This window comes from Ailuropoda melanoleuca, chromosome 15 (assembly GCF_002007445.2).
Source record: "Ailuropoda melanoleuca isolate Jingjing chromosome 15, ASM200744v2, whole genome shotgun sequence".
Lineage (NCBI taxonomy): Eukaryota > Metazoa > Chordata > Mammalia > Carnivora > Ursidae > Ailuropoda > Ailuropoda melanoleuca.
The window spans coordinates 43,775,894-43,790,087 of record NC_048232.1 but is presented as its reverse complement, the minus strand read 5'-3'; the positions used below and the strand labels follow the sequence as shown (position 1 = coordinate 43,790,087).

Sequence of the window (14,194 nt, the reverse complement as noted above, 5' to 3'; positions counted from 1 at the left end):
GGTAGGTCTTGCCTATATACAACTTACTTCGTATTTCTTTTCTTTGTGTTCATGAGCCACTTTCTCAGTAAAAGTTGCTTGAGGTATCAAAGTAGGTTTCTGTGGAGCTGAATTCATATGCTTAAACCACTCATTAAAGGTTTCATTGGCTTCCTAAGATGTAAAATAAAATAGAAAAATACAAAACAAACACAAGTTTTCAAATGTTCTATGCAGCTTTTAAAATTTGGTTCTTAGAAGTAATTTTGCAACATCAAAAAACAGAACTGTTCAATACTTATTTTTTGCACAAAAAATCATTGTGAATAAATATTTTGTCAACTGGTAAATACCAGCAAGGTACACGTATATTGTGTTTTCTGGCACCTACTCCTAACTCAAGCACTCCAGTCATATAAGTATCTTGACATTTACTGCTCTATGATGTATGCACGTTTACTTGTCTGTCTTCTTCTTCTTCTTTTTTTTTAAAGATTTTATTTATTCGACAGAAATAGAGACAGCCAGCGAGAGAGGGAACACAAGCAGGGGGAGTGGGAGAGGAAGAAGCAGGCTCATAGCGGAGGAGCCTGATGTGGGGCTCGATCCCGTAACACTGGGATCACACCCTGAGCCGAAGGCAGACGCCCAACCGCTGTGCCACCCAGGCGCCCCTACTTGTCTGTCTTCTTGACTAGCCCATTAGCTTCTAGAGGGCAAGGACAGACTGCTATCCACAGATGTAGCCCTAGAATCGAGCCTGATGTAATTACTTCATTATTTGTTGAATGAGTTTTAAATGAGTATGTTGTTATTTTAGGTATAACAAATTTACCTTATCTTACCTTTCTCAGTTATTGCCCCCCACAAAAGAAATATTAAAGTTGATAAAAGCATTCAAAGAATCTTGAGAAAACTAAGTTTCAGACATCACACACTCTCTACCATGTGAGAAATTCTTGGTCGGTTGGCATTAATTAGAAGCTTATGCTGATGAAAGCCAGACCACGATTTCAATGCTGCTGTGGATCAGTCAGTACCACAGTCATAAGGGAGATAAGCTAAGAAGTCAGTCACCACTTCTGGAAAAACAGTTCAAAGTCTGAGAGTGAAATCAGAAAAACCATCATGAAGATAGACACATTTGTGATTTTCTTTATCATCTTACCAAATAAGCTCTAATGCACAAATGTTCTCTGATAGCATTATCGTCTTCAGCGGGAAGCGGACTTTCCATTCCTTGTTCCTCCCACTGATTATAGATCTCCGCTATAGAATCTTGAGGAATTTTCACAAACACTTCTTTTGCAGCTTCATGCTTTTTTGATGCTGTGAAAAAGATACACAATTTTCAATATATGTGAATTGCAATATAGTGGTTTCTAAAGGAGTCAAATTAATTGGTTTGCAACTTTTACAGTCAGCTATAAGCATCTCGAGTCCCAAAGTACTTCTGTTAAAGGTCTGGGTGATTCCTTCTACTTAATGGCCAGGCTTTTTCCTTATTTCAATGTGTCAAGTCACAGAAGGATTCATTTAATGCAGCTGCTTTTACCAACTTTTGTGTCTTAAGGCAACTACATTTTTCAAAGCCTTGAGATGATATGAAAAACTGATTAGGACAATGATAATGTTAAATGGTTTGTTTCGTAATACTAGGCTCTTGATATGTAAGAATGGTGGTTTTGTCATCTGCCCTTCCCTCCCCCATTGGAACGTTAGAAAAACAAAAAAACACAACAAAACAAAATTTAAGAATATACAGGTTTGAACAAAAACTTGAAAAAAATAATATTAAAATAAAGCATACCCAAGAATTTTCTCATTATCGCATTGCCTTGTTTAAGTGCTTCTGCCCTCTGTGCTGGGTCAAATACCAACCAGTCAATCACGTCAATTTTTAAACGGTCCTCCTATTCATTTAATTGGAAAAAAAAAAGAAACATCAATTGTGCTTTTTTTCTAATATATTCTGCAAATTAGTAGAATTAACTTACATCTGCACTTTAGTAAACATGATTTTCCCTCAAGTTATCTGAAATTATGAAAGAATCTAGCTTTCCTTAGTTTCTTCTCACACTTAGTAACTCTATTATTATAAAAAAGGGACGCCTGGGTGGCTCAGTCAGTTAAACATCTGACTTCGGCACAGGTCATGATCTCAGGGTCCTGGGATCAAGTCCCGCATTGGGCTCCTTGTTCAGGAGGGAGCCTGTCTCTCCCTCCGCCTGCCGCTGCCCGTGCTTGTATGCTCACACTCTCTCTCTCCCTGACAAATAAACAAATAAAATCTTAAAAAAAAAAACAAAAACAAAAACCTGAAAAAAATTACAAAAAAATCTTACTGGAGTGTGAATCTGGAATTAAATATTCTATGTCCCACCAACTTAACTGCTACTCCTCCTCCTCTAAAATGTTTGGCTTTCTGAAAATAGGATAAGTAATCTACTTAAGAGTTAGTGACTGATCACGTATCTAGAATAATCCAATGAGCAAAAATCCAATGCTCACTTTTTTCTATTAAAGAAGCCTTCTTTAGCACAATACTACCGTAATTTAAATCCCTTACATAAGACCTTAAGTCTGCTGCCAATTTTTAAAATTTAAAAGGTTTTGGATGACAAAGAAAAATTCTTAAAAAAAAGAAAGGAGCCAGAGTATGTTAAGGTGGAAGTTCACCAAAGAGCCACATGAGGGATTATTAGGAGTTACGTACACATCTCCTCTGCCCCTCACGTTACCTCAGTAGTGCTGGTATCTAGGGCGGGGGCCACGTCATGATGACTGAATTCACCATTATCTTTCTTTCGGATATTCTCGACTACAGTCTTTGTTATAGCTGCAATATCCAAATCTAAGGAATTTTTTAAAGAGACAAGAACAAGAATTAAACATTCACACTAATATTCTCTAAACAGTCACAATGATTTGGTAAATTAGAATAAAATTTTTTTAAAAATATAACATGTAAAGTATGAAAGACATAAAATTATAAAAGGAAATGCCATAATGGGGATATTTTACACATGAGTTACAGTATAAGTTATTTTATTCCTAAAACAGAATTTCATCAAAAATCTCATTCTTTTTCTCTCAAGAGAAATAAGATTTAAAACTAGAAAGATAAATGTTACTAATGCCAAAATGATAACTTGCCTGTGAAGCCCAACAAAAAGTTCTCAACCATTTTTACCTGCTTCTTTAGCCAGCTCCAGGCAACGGTGGCGCTGCTCAAATTCTGTAACACCTTCCAAAAATAATGCATACTGGGCAACAGCTAGGTCTTGAGGCAAATGACAGGTATAAAATGCTATGAGATTTGTATGCTTCTCATTTATTAAAAGCTAAAAAACAGAAAAAGGCCAAAGTATGTCAATGATAGAACAGGTTCTGGGATCAGCAGTGCTTTTTAAAAAATTCACTTTAAAATTTCAAACATTTACAAGAGATTCATATAGATGTGGATTTACAGTACTGAATAGAATGATTTTAAATTCCAAATAAAATATACTTATGATAATTAAAAGATCTCTTACAGATTCTGACAACTTTCCTGCCACTGAGCATTAAAACATTACCATTCTGATTTTTGTTTCCACCAAAACGGTAATAAAAAAAAAAACAACAAAACAACTAATTGTGGATTCTTAAAGTTTACCTGTATGTATGTCTTTAAAACTTCAATGGAAACTTCTTCCTTTGTAGGAAAAAAAAAAAAAAAGATAATAATTCAATTATAAACACAATTGCTTACGTGTACCAGCAATAAATCTAATAAAAATTCTGCTATTAAATGATTTAATGATTTTAATATTTACTATGGAGCAATGACTATATGTTAGGTAGGCTAAGTGCTTAGCAGAGTTTATGTGCTGTCCAATTTAACCTTCCATAACTCTTTGTGGGTGGTTACTATCACTGTTCACAAGTTACAGAGGAAGAAACTAAGAGTTTCTAAACTAAGAAACTACGGAGGTTTTATTTACCCAGAATTATATATTAGAAGCTGCTGAGTAAGGATGTAAACCCAGGACTTACTCCAAAGCCCCAGCTTTCAACTACTGTATCATTTTGCCTTCTACATGTACTGACTAAAATGTTATCATCATTTAGGAAAAAGAAACAAAAAGAAAAAAGAAAACAAAGATTTGAAACCTCACATAGAAAAAGTCTGGTTCAGTTAGCTTAGCTGGCTGATTTAGAGTTGGGTACTGACGAAGATAAAGTTATGAATTTATCAAAAACCACATAGGGGCGCCTGGGTGGTTCAGTCCAGTTGAGCATCTGACTTCAACTTGGGTCATCATCTCAGGACCCTGGGATCCAGCCCCACATCCGGCTTCCCGCTCAGCAGGGAGTCAGCTTCTCCCTCTGTCCCTCCCCCTGCTTGTACACGTGCGTGCTCTCTCTCTGAAATAAATAAAATCTTTAAAAAAATTACTTGAAACACAAATACAACCACTGGTATTCTGCATCCATAAAACAGAGCCCCAAAGGGTCACCCATAGTGAGTTATCATCGAATGACCACACGACACTATATAGAAGATTTCTATACCAGGGCACCAGGATGGCTCAGTCGGTTAAGGTTTGCCTTCAGCTCAGGTCATGATCCCAGGATCCTGGGATCGAGCCCTGCGTCAGGCTCCCTGCTCAGCAGGGAGTCTGCTTGTTGCTCTCCCTCGGTCCCTACCCCCACTTGTGCTCTTTCACTCTCTCTCAAATAAATAAAATCTTAAAAAAAGACTTCTGTACCCTTACCACCATTTCTAGAAAACAAGGGCAAAAAAGTAGCATGTTTTCCTAATGAGAGGCATATAGCATTAGCCTTGCAAAGGACAGTAAATTGTTCTTTATTTACTTTGATCTGCAGTCCCAGAGTATGAAAAAACAAAATGAGATGAGTCATGAAGCGGAGGAGGTGTCCAGGTAGATTGTTTCTGCTTTTGGAAAGCCATTTGTTAAATTCATTCATCAAACCTACAAGCCATCAAAGCAAAAATTCAACAACAGGGATAAATATGAAAAGAACAGACATAAACATTACTAAGAATATTCACTGTATTCCTATAGTACTACGAAATCACTACCTTATTGTTAATAACCCCATATAAAACAGACCCAGGAGTAAGTTCAAACTCTATTATCCAACAATTAATTAACAGCTGCATTCAAATATGCTGATATAAAGATTATAAGATGTGGTGAGTCACGCACTGTTTTGATAACTTTTTACAAAACTGCCATAACAAAGAACTCATAGAAAGTAAAACAAAAGTATAGTATCTTACCATCAATGTCTCCCAGGATAAGGAATTTTTGAACAATATGATAATGTTCTTGATTCTCTTCCAAAACTCTCTGAAAAAATTTTTACATTTTCCATAAATCTCCCAGTGGTCACTCTATAGTACGTATTCATTAGTAAACTAAAACATCAACTTTTGAAACAACATAAAGAAAAAGTTGCATATGAGGCATCTTAGCAGATCAAAACAAATTTGAGAAAGATAATGCCTTTGGAATATAGTCAAGCTGAACAATCTTTGAAAGCAGAGAACTGTGGTAAAACAATTTAATCTGTGAATATTATTAAACTTTTATTTTTCTATTTTACTACTGTTTTTCTTGGCACTCCATGGTGAGCCAGAAAGGAAGGGCACATGTAACTTAAGCAAAACAAACTATAAGATCTCCTCGAACACAAACAACAGTTCTTGAAAGCATTCCTTGCGTATTCTCTTCTGCACACGGCACCAAGTGTAACAGAAACCACCAAAATAGTGATTAGACACAGAGTAGAAAAAACTACAAGTGACCTGCTGTTGCATTGTTTGGAAGCAAATAGTTCATTTCTTTTTTCGTCAAATATATATTAATTTTAATTTTGTTATCTAAATTTTCTTTCAGCATTCATTCTTGTTTACATTCAAATCTTTGCTCCATCTGAACTGATTTTAAAATGTGGCATGAGGTAGGGATTTACTCGGTTTTCCTCTAGATAGAAAGTCAATCATGCCCATACCATGTATGTAAATAAACTATTCCTCTTCCTCTGAAATGAAAGATCACCTCTGTCATCTATTAAGTACTAATTCATTATTTGGATCTAATAAAGACTTCTGTGTTTCACTGATCTATTCATTCCTGTGCTAACTGCATACCACTGTTGTATAATTATATTATTTTATTATTGAATAAGGCCAAGTACTGCATAGTATTATTTTTTCCAAATTTTCTTGCCGTCTTGCCATTCTCACTTATTCTTCTACTTGTAAAATTTTCTGTTCATAAATAATCCCCAAAGTATTACGTTTCTATGTTAATTTTGGAATGCCTAATATTTACATCAAATCCTCTCATCCAGGAACATGGTACATCTATTTACTCATGTCTTCCAATAAGATTTTATAGTTTCTTTATGAAAGTCCTCAAACCCCTAGTTAATTTTATCCTATATATCTTATATTTTTGGTCAATAATTTAATGGGACATTTTTTGGGGGGAGCACTAAATCCTTTTCTAATTAGTTATGGAAAGTACAGACGGGCTATGATTTTTTGGGGGTAACTTTGTCTTGAATTCAGGCACTTAAAAAAGCTCTCATTAATTCTTTTATTAATCCTAATAACTGATTGAAACTTGAGTTTCTAGATTTACACTTTTATCATATGTAAATATTCCCCCCTTTCTAATATTTATATCTATTCCTTTACTTGTCTTATTTTCAATTAGCTAGAATCTCCAAAATAACAGACTGGTAATAAACACCTGACAGAAGAAGCATTAATTTCTTTACTATACAAAGAGGTCATATATAGTAATAAGGAAAAGATAAAACTCAACAGGAAAATAGGTAAAAGATCTGAATAGGAAATTCACAAATGGTCAATAAACACCGGAAAACTTGCTTAGACTTATGAATAGACAGGGAAGTAAGAGTAGAACAGTGAGTTCCTAATTCCCACCTAATCTGATGGATTAGCAAAAAATTCAAAGTGTAAAATTTGGGACTGGTGAGAATGCAGGGAAATGGCCACATTAGTAAATTACTTATGGGAGTATGAATTAAATGCTACAACCAGGTAATTAATTTAATATACATCTACCCCTTACCTCAGCAGCCCTGCTTTTTAGAACACTTATCCTAAAACAGGACTAGCAGGTAAGCATATATGTATATAAGAATGTTCACTGCAGTGCTAGAAACAACCTAAATACCATCAAAAGAGGAATGACTAAAAAGAATAAGTCAGTTTACATTAAATCTACATTCACTAACTTGGAGAAAGTATCATTAAATGAAATAAACAAAAACAAAAAGCAAACAATTGGGATGCCTGGCTGGCTCAGTCAGTTAAGCATCTGACTCTTAATTTCAGCTCAGGTCACGATCTCAAAGTCATGAAACTGAGCCCTGTGTCTGGCTCCATGCTGGGGCTCTGCGCTGGACATGGAGCCTGCTTAATATTCTCTCTCCCTCTGCCCCTCCCCCTCATGCAATCTCTCTCTCTCTCCCTCTCTCTCAAAAAAGTAAATTAAAAAACCCAAAAAAACAACCCCCCCTGCCAAGTTGTAATGTATGTAGTATGATGCAAAAAAAAACCAACAAAAATCAAAATCCTATTTTGGAATAGCTACATTATTTACACATACTTTTAAGAGTATGGAGAAGGCTATGGAAGACTACATAGCTATATATTTTATTATCCCTGGGGGATGAGAATAATCATAAAGTGGTTAGGAGGAAGTTATTATATAGGTTTTATTTATATGTCTGGATTATTTTGTTACATACTTCAGTTATTTAAAATTATTTAGAATATTACTTAAAAATATTAGATGATTTTAAGATCTAGGAAAAGTCTTGTTAATTTTCCATTAATATTTTTCTTTTTCAAAGAGGGATAAGTTAGCTTACATGCATACCCTTGTTTTTAGATGAAACCAATCCTGAGCCAAAGAGACAGAAATGATGTATCATTTAAATATGCAGTTAAGTCTCTTCCTTTTAAAGAATGTCTCTCATTTAGGGGCACCTGGGTGGCTCAGTCGGTTAAGCATCTGCCTTCAGCTCAGCTCATGATCTCAGGATGCTGGAATCAAGCCCCGAGTTGTGCTCCCTGCTTAGTGGGGAGTCTGCTTCTCCCCCTCCCTCTACCTTCCCCCCCACCAACACTTGTGCTCTCTCTCAAATAAATCTTAAAAAAAAAAAAAAGAAAAAAAGAATGTCTCTCATTTGGATAAGAGGTAAGGAAAAGAAGAGAGAATATAACAAAGTTTCATATATTTTTTTGCCTTTCAGATACACGACACAATAGCATAACATTGTTTCCTATTCCAGTTATCCTAAAATGTTCCTATTAATATTTTACCTTTTTATCAGTGGCTTGAAGTTCTTCAAATACCTTTTCCAAGGTCCAACTTTAAAAAGAAAACAGGAAAGGGATAAAACAATATTAATAAGGGTTACAAAATAAAACTTTACAGAGCATACTGCAAATCACCAGGACAAAAAAACAAAACTCACTTTGTTTCCAAATATTCCCTAGGGAGTTCTTCAGTTTCATCTAGATTCACTACTGACGTCCGGATCTCCTGTTCTACCAAACTGTCCACCATCACCCGAAAGTAGGCCCACACTGTGTCTTCCCAGGTGTCACAGACAGGAAGCAGCTTTTTTCCCCATGCCAAACCAGAAACACATACACAGTCAACAAGGGGCGGGGGTGGGGGGGGGAGGAAGAAGTTACTTCCATTGATATGACCATAAAGTCGTTTTAAAGACATAAAACATAGTGGATTGTAAAATACCATATCAAATAGCCCTTTACCCTACCCACACCACATCTTCTAAAAAGTTTGAACTATTAAGATTTTTTCCATACTCAGTTCACAATAGCATCAATTTTCCATGTTGATATAAGATGGTGTTTCAACTAATTATTATAACATCCCTCAAATAGCTATAAAATGCAGGGGAGTGGTGGGGTTTGCAAGAAGCACAACACACACACACACAAGACAATCCCAACAGTCACTCTGCCTTAGTGGTACACTTTCGTATAAACCTATCGGCACTGTAAGTCATCAATAAATGTGTGTTGTAAAAAAATATATGTATGTAATTAAATTCACAATTCTTAGAAATTAAAGTCTGATTCCATGTATTAAAACATCATTTGGTGTATGGCATACATGAAATTAAGCAGCTCAAGTCACTATTCTATTTCATGATTATCGCTGTCACTGCTACTCTTAGAAAGCAGCTTAAGCTTATAAAATTTATTATATATGATTATTAGAATATGTATCTGATTTTGTTCCACAGGAAAAAAACAGAATTAAAATAGATTACATACCTGCTTGAGATTCCCACTTAAAGCTGCATAAATTGCCCTCTCGTATCTATTAAAAAGCTCCTGAAATACAATGAGTATAAATATGAAATGATGTTTTTAACATGTCAATTTTTTTCATCATCTAGAATTTTACAATGTCTTCTACACTGAACTTATTTATTCACTTGATAGTTTCTAAACGTTAGTTAAGATCTAGTGGGTCAATAAGGACTCCTTGGTTTGCTGATATAGTAGGTGCTGAAATCTTCAGGAAAAATCATCCATCTAAGTTTCAAATACAGGACGAAAGATCCAACTCTAATGATTACTTATAGTCAAATTTTATTCCAGATAGAACTGGTGTAGGTGTTTTCCTCTAGGAAATTCCTAAATACCTACACTATTTGATACTTAACCCAAGAACATCAAAACAAGGCACCTGGGACCCCTCCTGCATCAGTTTGCATTTAATTCCTAAGCAGGACTAATTATATTCACCAAATTAGTCCATTTTACTATCAGATTCTATTGATGGCATTTCCTGTTTTCTTATCATCCAAACAAGAGGCTTCGCTTTCACTATATACCTGAGTCCTCCTCTGCCTTTGTTTCCAATCATTCTCTTGACCACTCTTGTTCCCTTCCTTTCCACTATCAATATTAACCTGGGACAGGCCCTTAATACTTAGCGTCTGAATAATTCCGACAGGCTCCTAACTAGTTTCTCAGCCTTTAGTCCATTCCATTTTTGAGCCTATTTTTCACTGTCATGCTAATCTTAAAGCACTGTTGCCATGTGCCCTTGAGGTTTTGCTGGTTCACTACTATGATATACTCCTTTAGAGCGACACTTGAGGACCACCAACACCTGTTCTTAATTTATCTTTTTCAATCATCTTTTCCATCAGTTCTGTTAACAACCTTTGTTTTGAAAATGTGAATTTGTGCCAGTGCAACTGATCTACCAAGGAACAACTTAAACGTAATGCAAATTTCTCATGATGTACAATTTCATCTACAAGAAATACTAGGTGAATGCAGACAACCACACCTAGCTGAATGGAGCCAGTTATAAATACACAAAACTAACATACCTCAAACATCTACCTGCTACCTCACTTCATCAGGTGTATTGTAAGCTAACTCCATCCATATCAAGTGCTATAATTTTCATTTTAATTTCAGCTAATTTCCTTCTACACCTCACAGTAACTCACGAGCTGCAACCCCCGACACTCAATTCCACAAGTAAACTTCAGTGCTTTTTCAAGGTAAAGTGCTGCATTTATTGTAATGTTTGTATTTTCTGTTTAACGGTGTTTTGTTAAGTTTTTACCTTGTGATGTCTCACCAATGGTTTTTTTGTACTGTGCTTGCAACTCTATTTTCCCCAAAAGGCCTGTGGGTTTTGTGCGCAATTTTGCACGCTGTAGAGATTTTTTTAGGAATGCACAGGTCATGTGCTGTTGTAACAGAACTGACTCTATTTCCTTTTGTGAGCATTCTGTTCCTCCCTGATATACCTACCACCTTCCCTTGGATTTTCCAACTTACACATCCTACCAAGAATTCCTTCCTCTTCTTTTCAAACCCAACAACTCAAATTCTAGTAATTTTTTAAAGTGCAATTCAATTCTCTCTCCGGGGAAGTCCGTTTTAGCCCAAATGCTTATTTTCTGAATTCATTTGGTACCTCTTTTGTATTTTTGCCTTTTATCAGTGTTTCTTAGTACTTAGTGTCTGAATAATTCTGATTAGTAGGTAAGCCTGCCCACCCCTATTTTTCAATTTGATCAGAAGTTTTCTGAAAACAGGGCGCCTGCCTGGCTCAGTCAGTAGAGCATGCAACTCAATCTCAGGGTTGTGAGTTTGAGCCCCACACTGGGTGTGGAGCCTACTTAAAAAAAAAAAAGAAAAAAGCTTTTTTGAAAAAAGAAACTTAGTCTTATACCACTCTGAATGTTTCACAGCACCTTCAGCAGGCTTGCAATTAATTAAAAATCAGTATCAGTAAAGATTTTCTTGTATCTTACATCTTCTGCCATTCTCCAACAACTTATTTTCCAAATGATTCTATATGGATTCCCTTCTACAGGTTCTAATTCTGTTCCTATAAAACAGTGAAAGAAATAAAAATTTATCGTTTAAAATAGGGAACTCCTTATTTCAACAATTTCTAAAAACAAAAGCTGTGCTTCATAAAGACTGGCATTTAGAACTAAATATATCCCCAATTCTCAGAATCAAATCTACTAAAATACCTCCATTCACATTAGGGTCATGATAGAGTTTCCAGCCTTCAAGTGTTGCAGCTCTCCATGCCTGACCACAACGTTTACAGAGCCGTTGTGCCTTTAGAAACAAAAAAGAGCAGTTAGTCATCTAACCAGTGCAGTACTGGAAAAGTATCTGTACCTTACAGAAAAGTATATAAGCAATATATGACAGGATTAGATAACTTAAAGCACGATGTTTCAAAGGACAATGCAGACAACTAGTAATGGCATTTCAGTTTGCCACAAGCATGCACGTCTTTCTGTGGTCCCCACCTTTCTTTCCTTCCCTAATATTCCCTTTACTCTTTGATTTTGGGCTTCCTAATTGGCTTCCATGGTGCCCACAAGCATTTAATTCTGCTAGAGACAAATGGGGCTAAAGAGGTTGATGACCCCTGATTCACACGGAAGTATTATGAAAACACAGTCTCTATAATGACAAGGCACTAGTGCTCATTCAGCCCACCGATATTTATGTTAACTGTGACCAAGCAGATGAGCTTAGACTACCAGCAAAATATACCAGTGAGATAGATACACACCTCTTTAGGAACTGTCTCTTCCCCATTTAGTTCATATGGTTTGGGTAAGATCCTATGATCCCACCTCTGAAGTCTAAGATTAGGGATGTGATCTCAGAAGAATTACTACTCCCAGCGCTCCTGCTGGAGATACTGAGAAACAGATATTCCTCTTGGAATTTCTAGCTGGCAGGAGGATACAAGCCTGGGGCTGCTGGTAGCCATCACTCATACGAAGGACACAGGGAAAGGGACAGAGCCAAGAGCCTGGGAAAGAGACGGTATCCTAGTGACATCTTTTGAGTCCCTGGATCCTGCTTAAAACCAGATATAACCCTCTATATTTCCCTGTTCCACAAACCAATCAATTCCTCACTTGTAAATAACCTGAGTTAGGTTTCTATCACTTGAACCTAGAGAACTCGATTAATATAACCAGTTAAAGAATATCCTACCCCAAACATCGGGCTATTAAAATTCTAAAAGCTCTGTAGTAACACGGAAAAATGTTTTGTTTTGACATACTATCTATAAAAAGGATAAAAACTATATATAGAATCTTGAAAACATTTTTTTAAGCAAAATAAATCAGATACGAAAGAACAAATACTGCATGATTTCAGTCACGTGGAATAGCTAGAATAGGCAAATTCAGAGAGACAGAAAGTAGATCAGAGGTTACAGGGGCTGAGGGAAGGGAGAAATGGGGAGTTACTACATAATGGTTACAGAGTTTCTGTTTGGGTTGATGAAAAGGCTTTTGGAAACATAGTGATGAGGATTTCACAAAGTTAATGGTTAAAATGACAAATTGTGATATTTGTGATATATATTTTATCACAGTGGGGAAAAAAAGAATAATGCTATATATCAAAACTACTGACTTGTGTATTTTAAATACAAGATAAAGGATGAATTATATGGTATGTGAATTATATCTCAATAAAGTTGTTATAAAAACCTCAATGTATTATAGTATGATTATGTTCAAAAGAGGTAAAAAAGAAAGGTCTTATCAAAAGATGATAAACACAAGTACTGGCAAGGATGTGGAGAAAAGGGAACCCCTGAGCACCACTGGTGTAAATGCAAACTGGTGCAGCCACTGTGGAAAATAGTAAGGAGGTTCCTTAAAAAATTAAAAATAGAAAAATCATATGATCCAGTAATTCCACTTCTGGGTATTTATCTGAAGAAAACAAAAACACTAACTTGAAAAAATATATACACCCCCATGTTCACAGAAGTATTATTTACAATAGCCAGCATATAGAAACAACCTAAGTGCTCACTGATGGATAAATGGATAAAAAGATGTGGTATATATATATATATATATATATATATATATATATATATATATACATACAATGGAATATTATTTGGTCAGAAAAGAAAGAAATCTTGCCATTTGCACCAACATGGACGGAACTAGAGGACATCATGCTGAGTGAAATGAGTCAGACTAAGAAAAATATTATGTGACCTCTCTTATTATATTTGGAATTAAAAAAGTAAACAACAAAAGCAGCTCATAGGTTGCCAGAGGTGCGGGTTGGGAGAAATGGATGAAAGGGGTCAAAAGGTAAAAGTAAAAAAGAAAAAGAAAAAAAATCCTGTTCTCTTGTCAAGTCTTTTTGAGGCTCAAATACTTAGTTTCTTCATATGTAAGGTGAAAATGTTAATAATGGGTGTTCTCATTTATTGAATATTTACTATGAGCCAGACACTATGAGGTACTTCACATGAATTACTTCACTTGATCCTCATATAAACCTAGAGAGAGGTGCTAATTATGTGCCTGTTCAACAGATGAGAAAATTGGGGCCCAAAGGTGATTAGCTTACTCATGGACTCACAATGAGTGGCAGAGCCAGAGTGACCACACTGTGATAGAATAGGCACTGAACTGGGATCAGAGTCTTGCATTCCAGCCTTGATTATTTCACTAATCCTGTGACCTTGGAAGTCACCCAAGATCTCTGGGTTTCAGGGTTATATTATTGTTTGCTTGTAAATGGAAACGATGGAAAATATGGACTTTATGGAAGCCCTTGCTGTCTCTAAGAAAAAAAAAA

The 14,194-nt window shown here is 35.8% G+C and overlaps 1 protein-coding gene across 3 annotated transcripts in view; it reads right to left on the bottom strand.

The window, feature by feature from the left end:
- NUP107 (nucleoporin 107) overlaps positions 1 to 14,194 on the bottom strand; it is a 49,402-nt gene that overhangs the window by 7,614 nt on the left and 27,594 nt on the right. For all 3 annotated transcript variants that reach the window (XM_034643828.1, XM_002918319.4, XM_019798671.2), the window contains 13 exons: positions 11,581 to 11,671; positions 11,353 to 11,429; positions 9,341 to 9,400; positions 8,509 to 8,654; positions 8,354 to 8,402; positions 5,270 to 5,339; positions 4,840 to 4,958; positions 3,638 to 3,676; positions 3,173 to 3,323; positions 2,721 to 2,833; positions 1,790 to 1,892; positions 1,148 to 1,308; positions 28 to 153 (listed from right to left, as the gene is read on the bottom strand). In XM_034643828.1, coding sequence (XP_034499719.1) covers positions 28 to 153; positions 1,148 to 1,308; positions 1,790 to 1,892; positions 2,721 to 2,833; positions 3,173 to 3,323; positions 3,638 to 3,676; positions 4,840 to 4,958; positions 5,270 to 5,339; positions 8,354 to 8,402; positions 8,509 to 8,654; positions 9,341 to 9,400; positions 11,353 to 11,429; positions 11,581 to 11,671 — 1,305 coding nt within the window. The remainder of the gene's footprint in view (positions 1 to 27; positions 154 to 1,147; positions 1,309 to 1,789; positions 1,893 to 2,720; positions 2,834 to 3,172; positions 3,324 to 3,637; positions 3,677 to 4,839; positions 4,959 to 5,269; positions 5,340 to 8,353; positions 8,403 to 8,508; positions 8,655 to 9,340; positions 9,401 to 11,352; positions 11,430 to 11,580; positions 11,672 to 14,194) is intronic.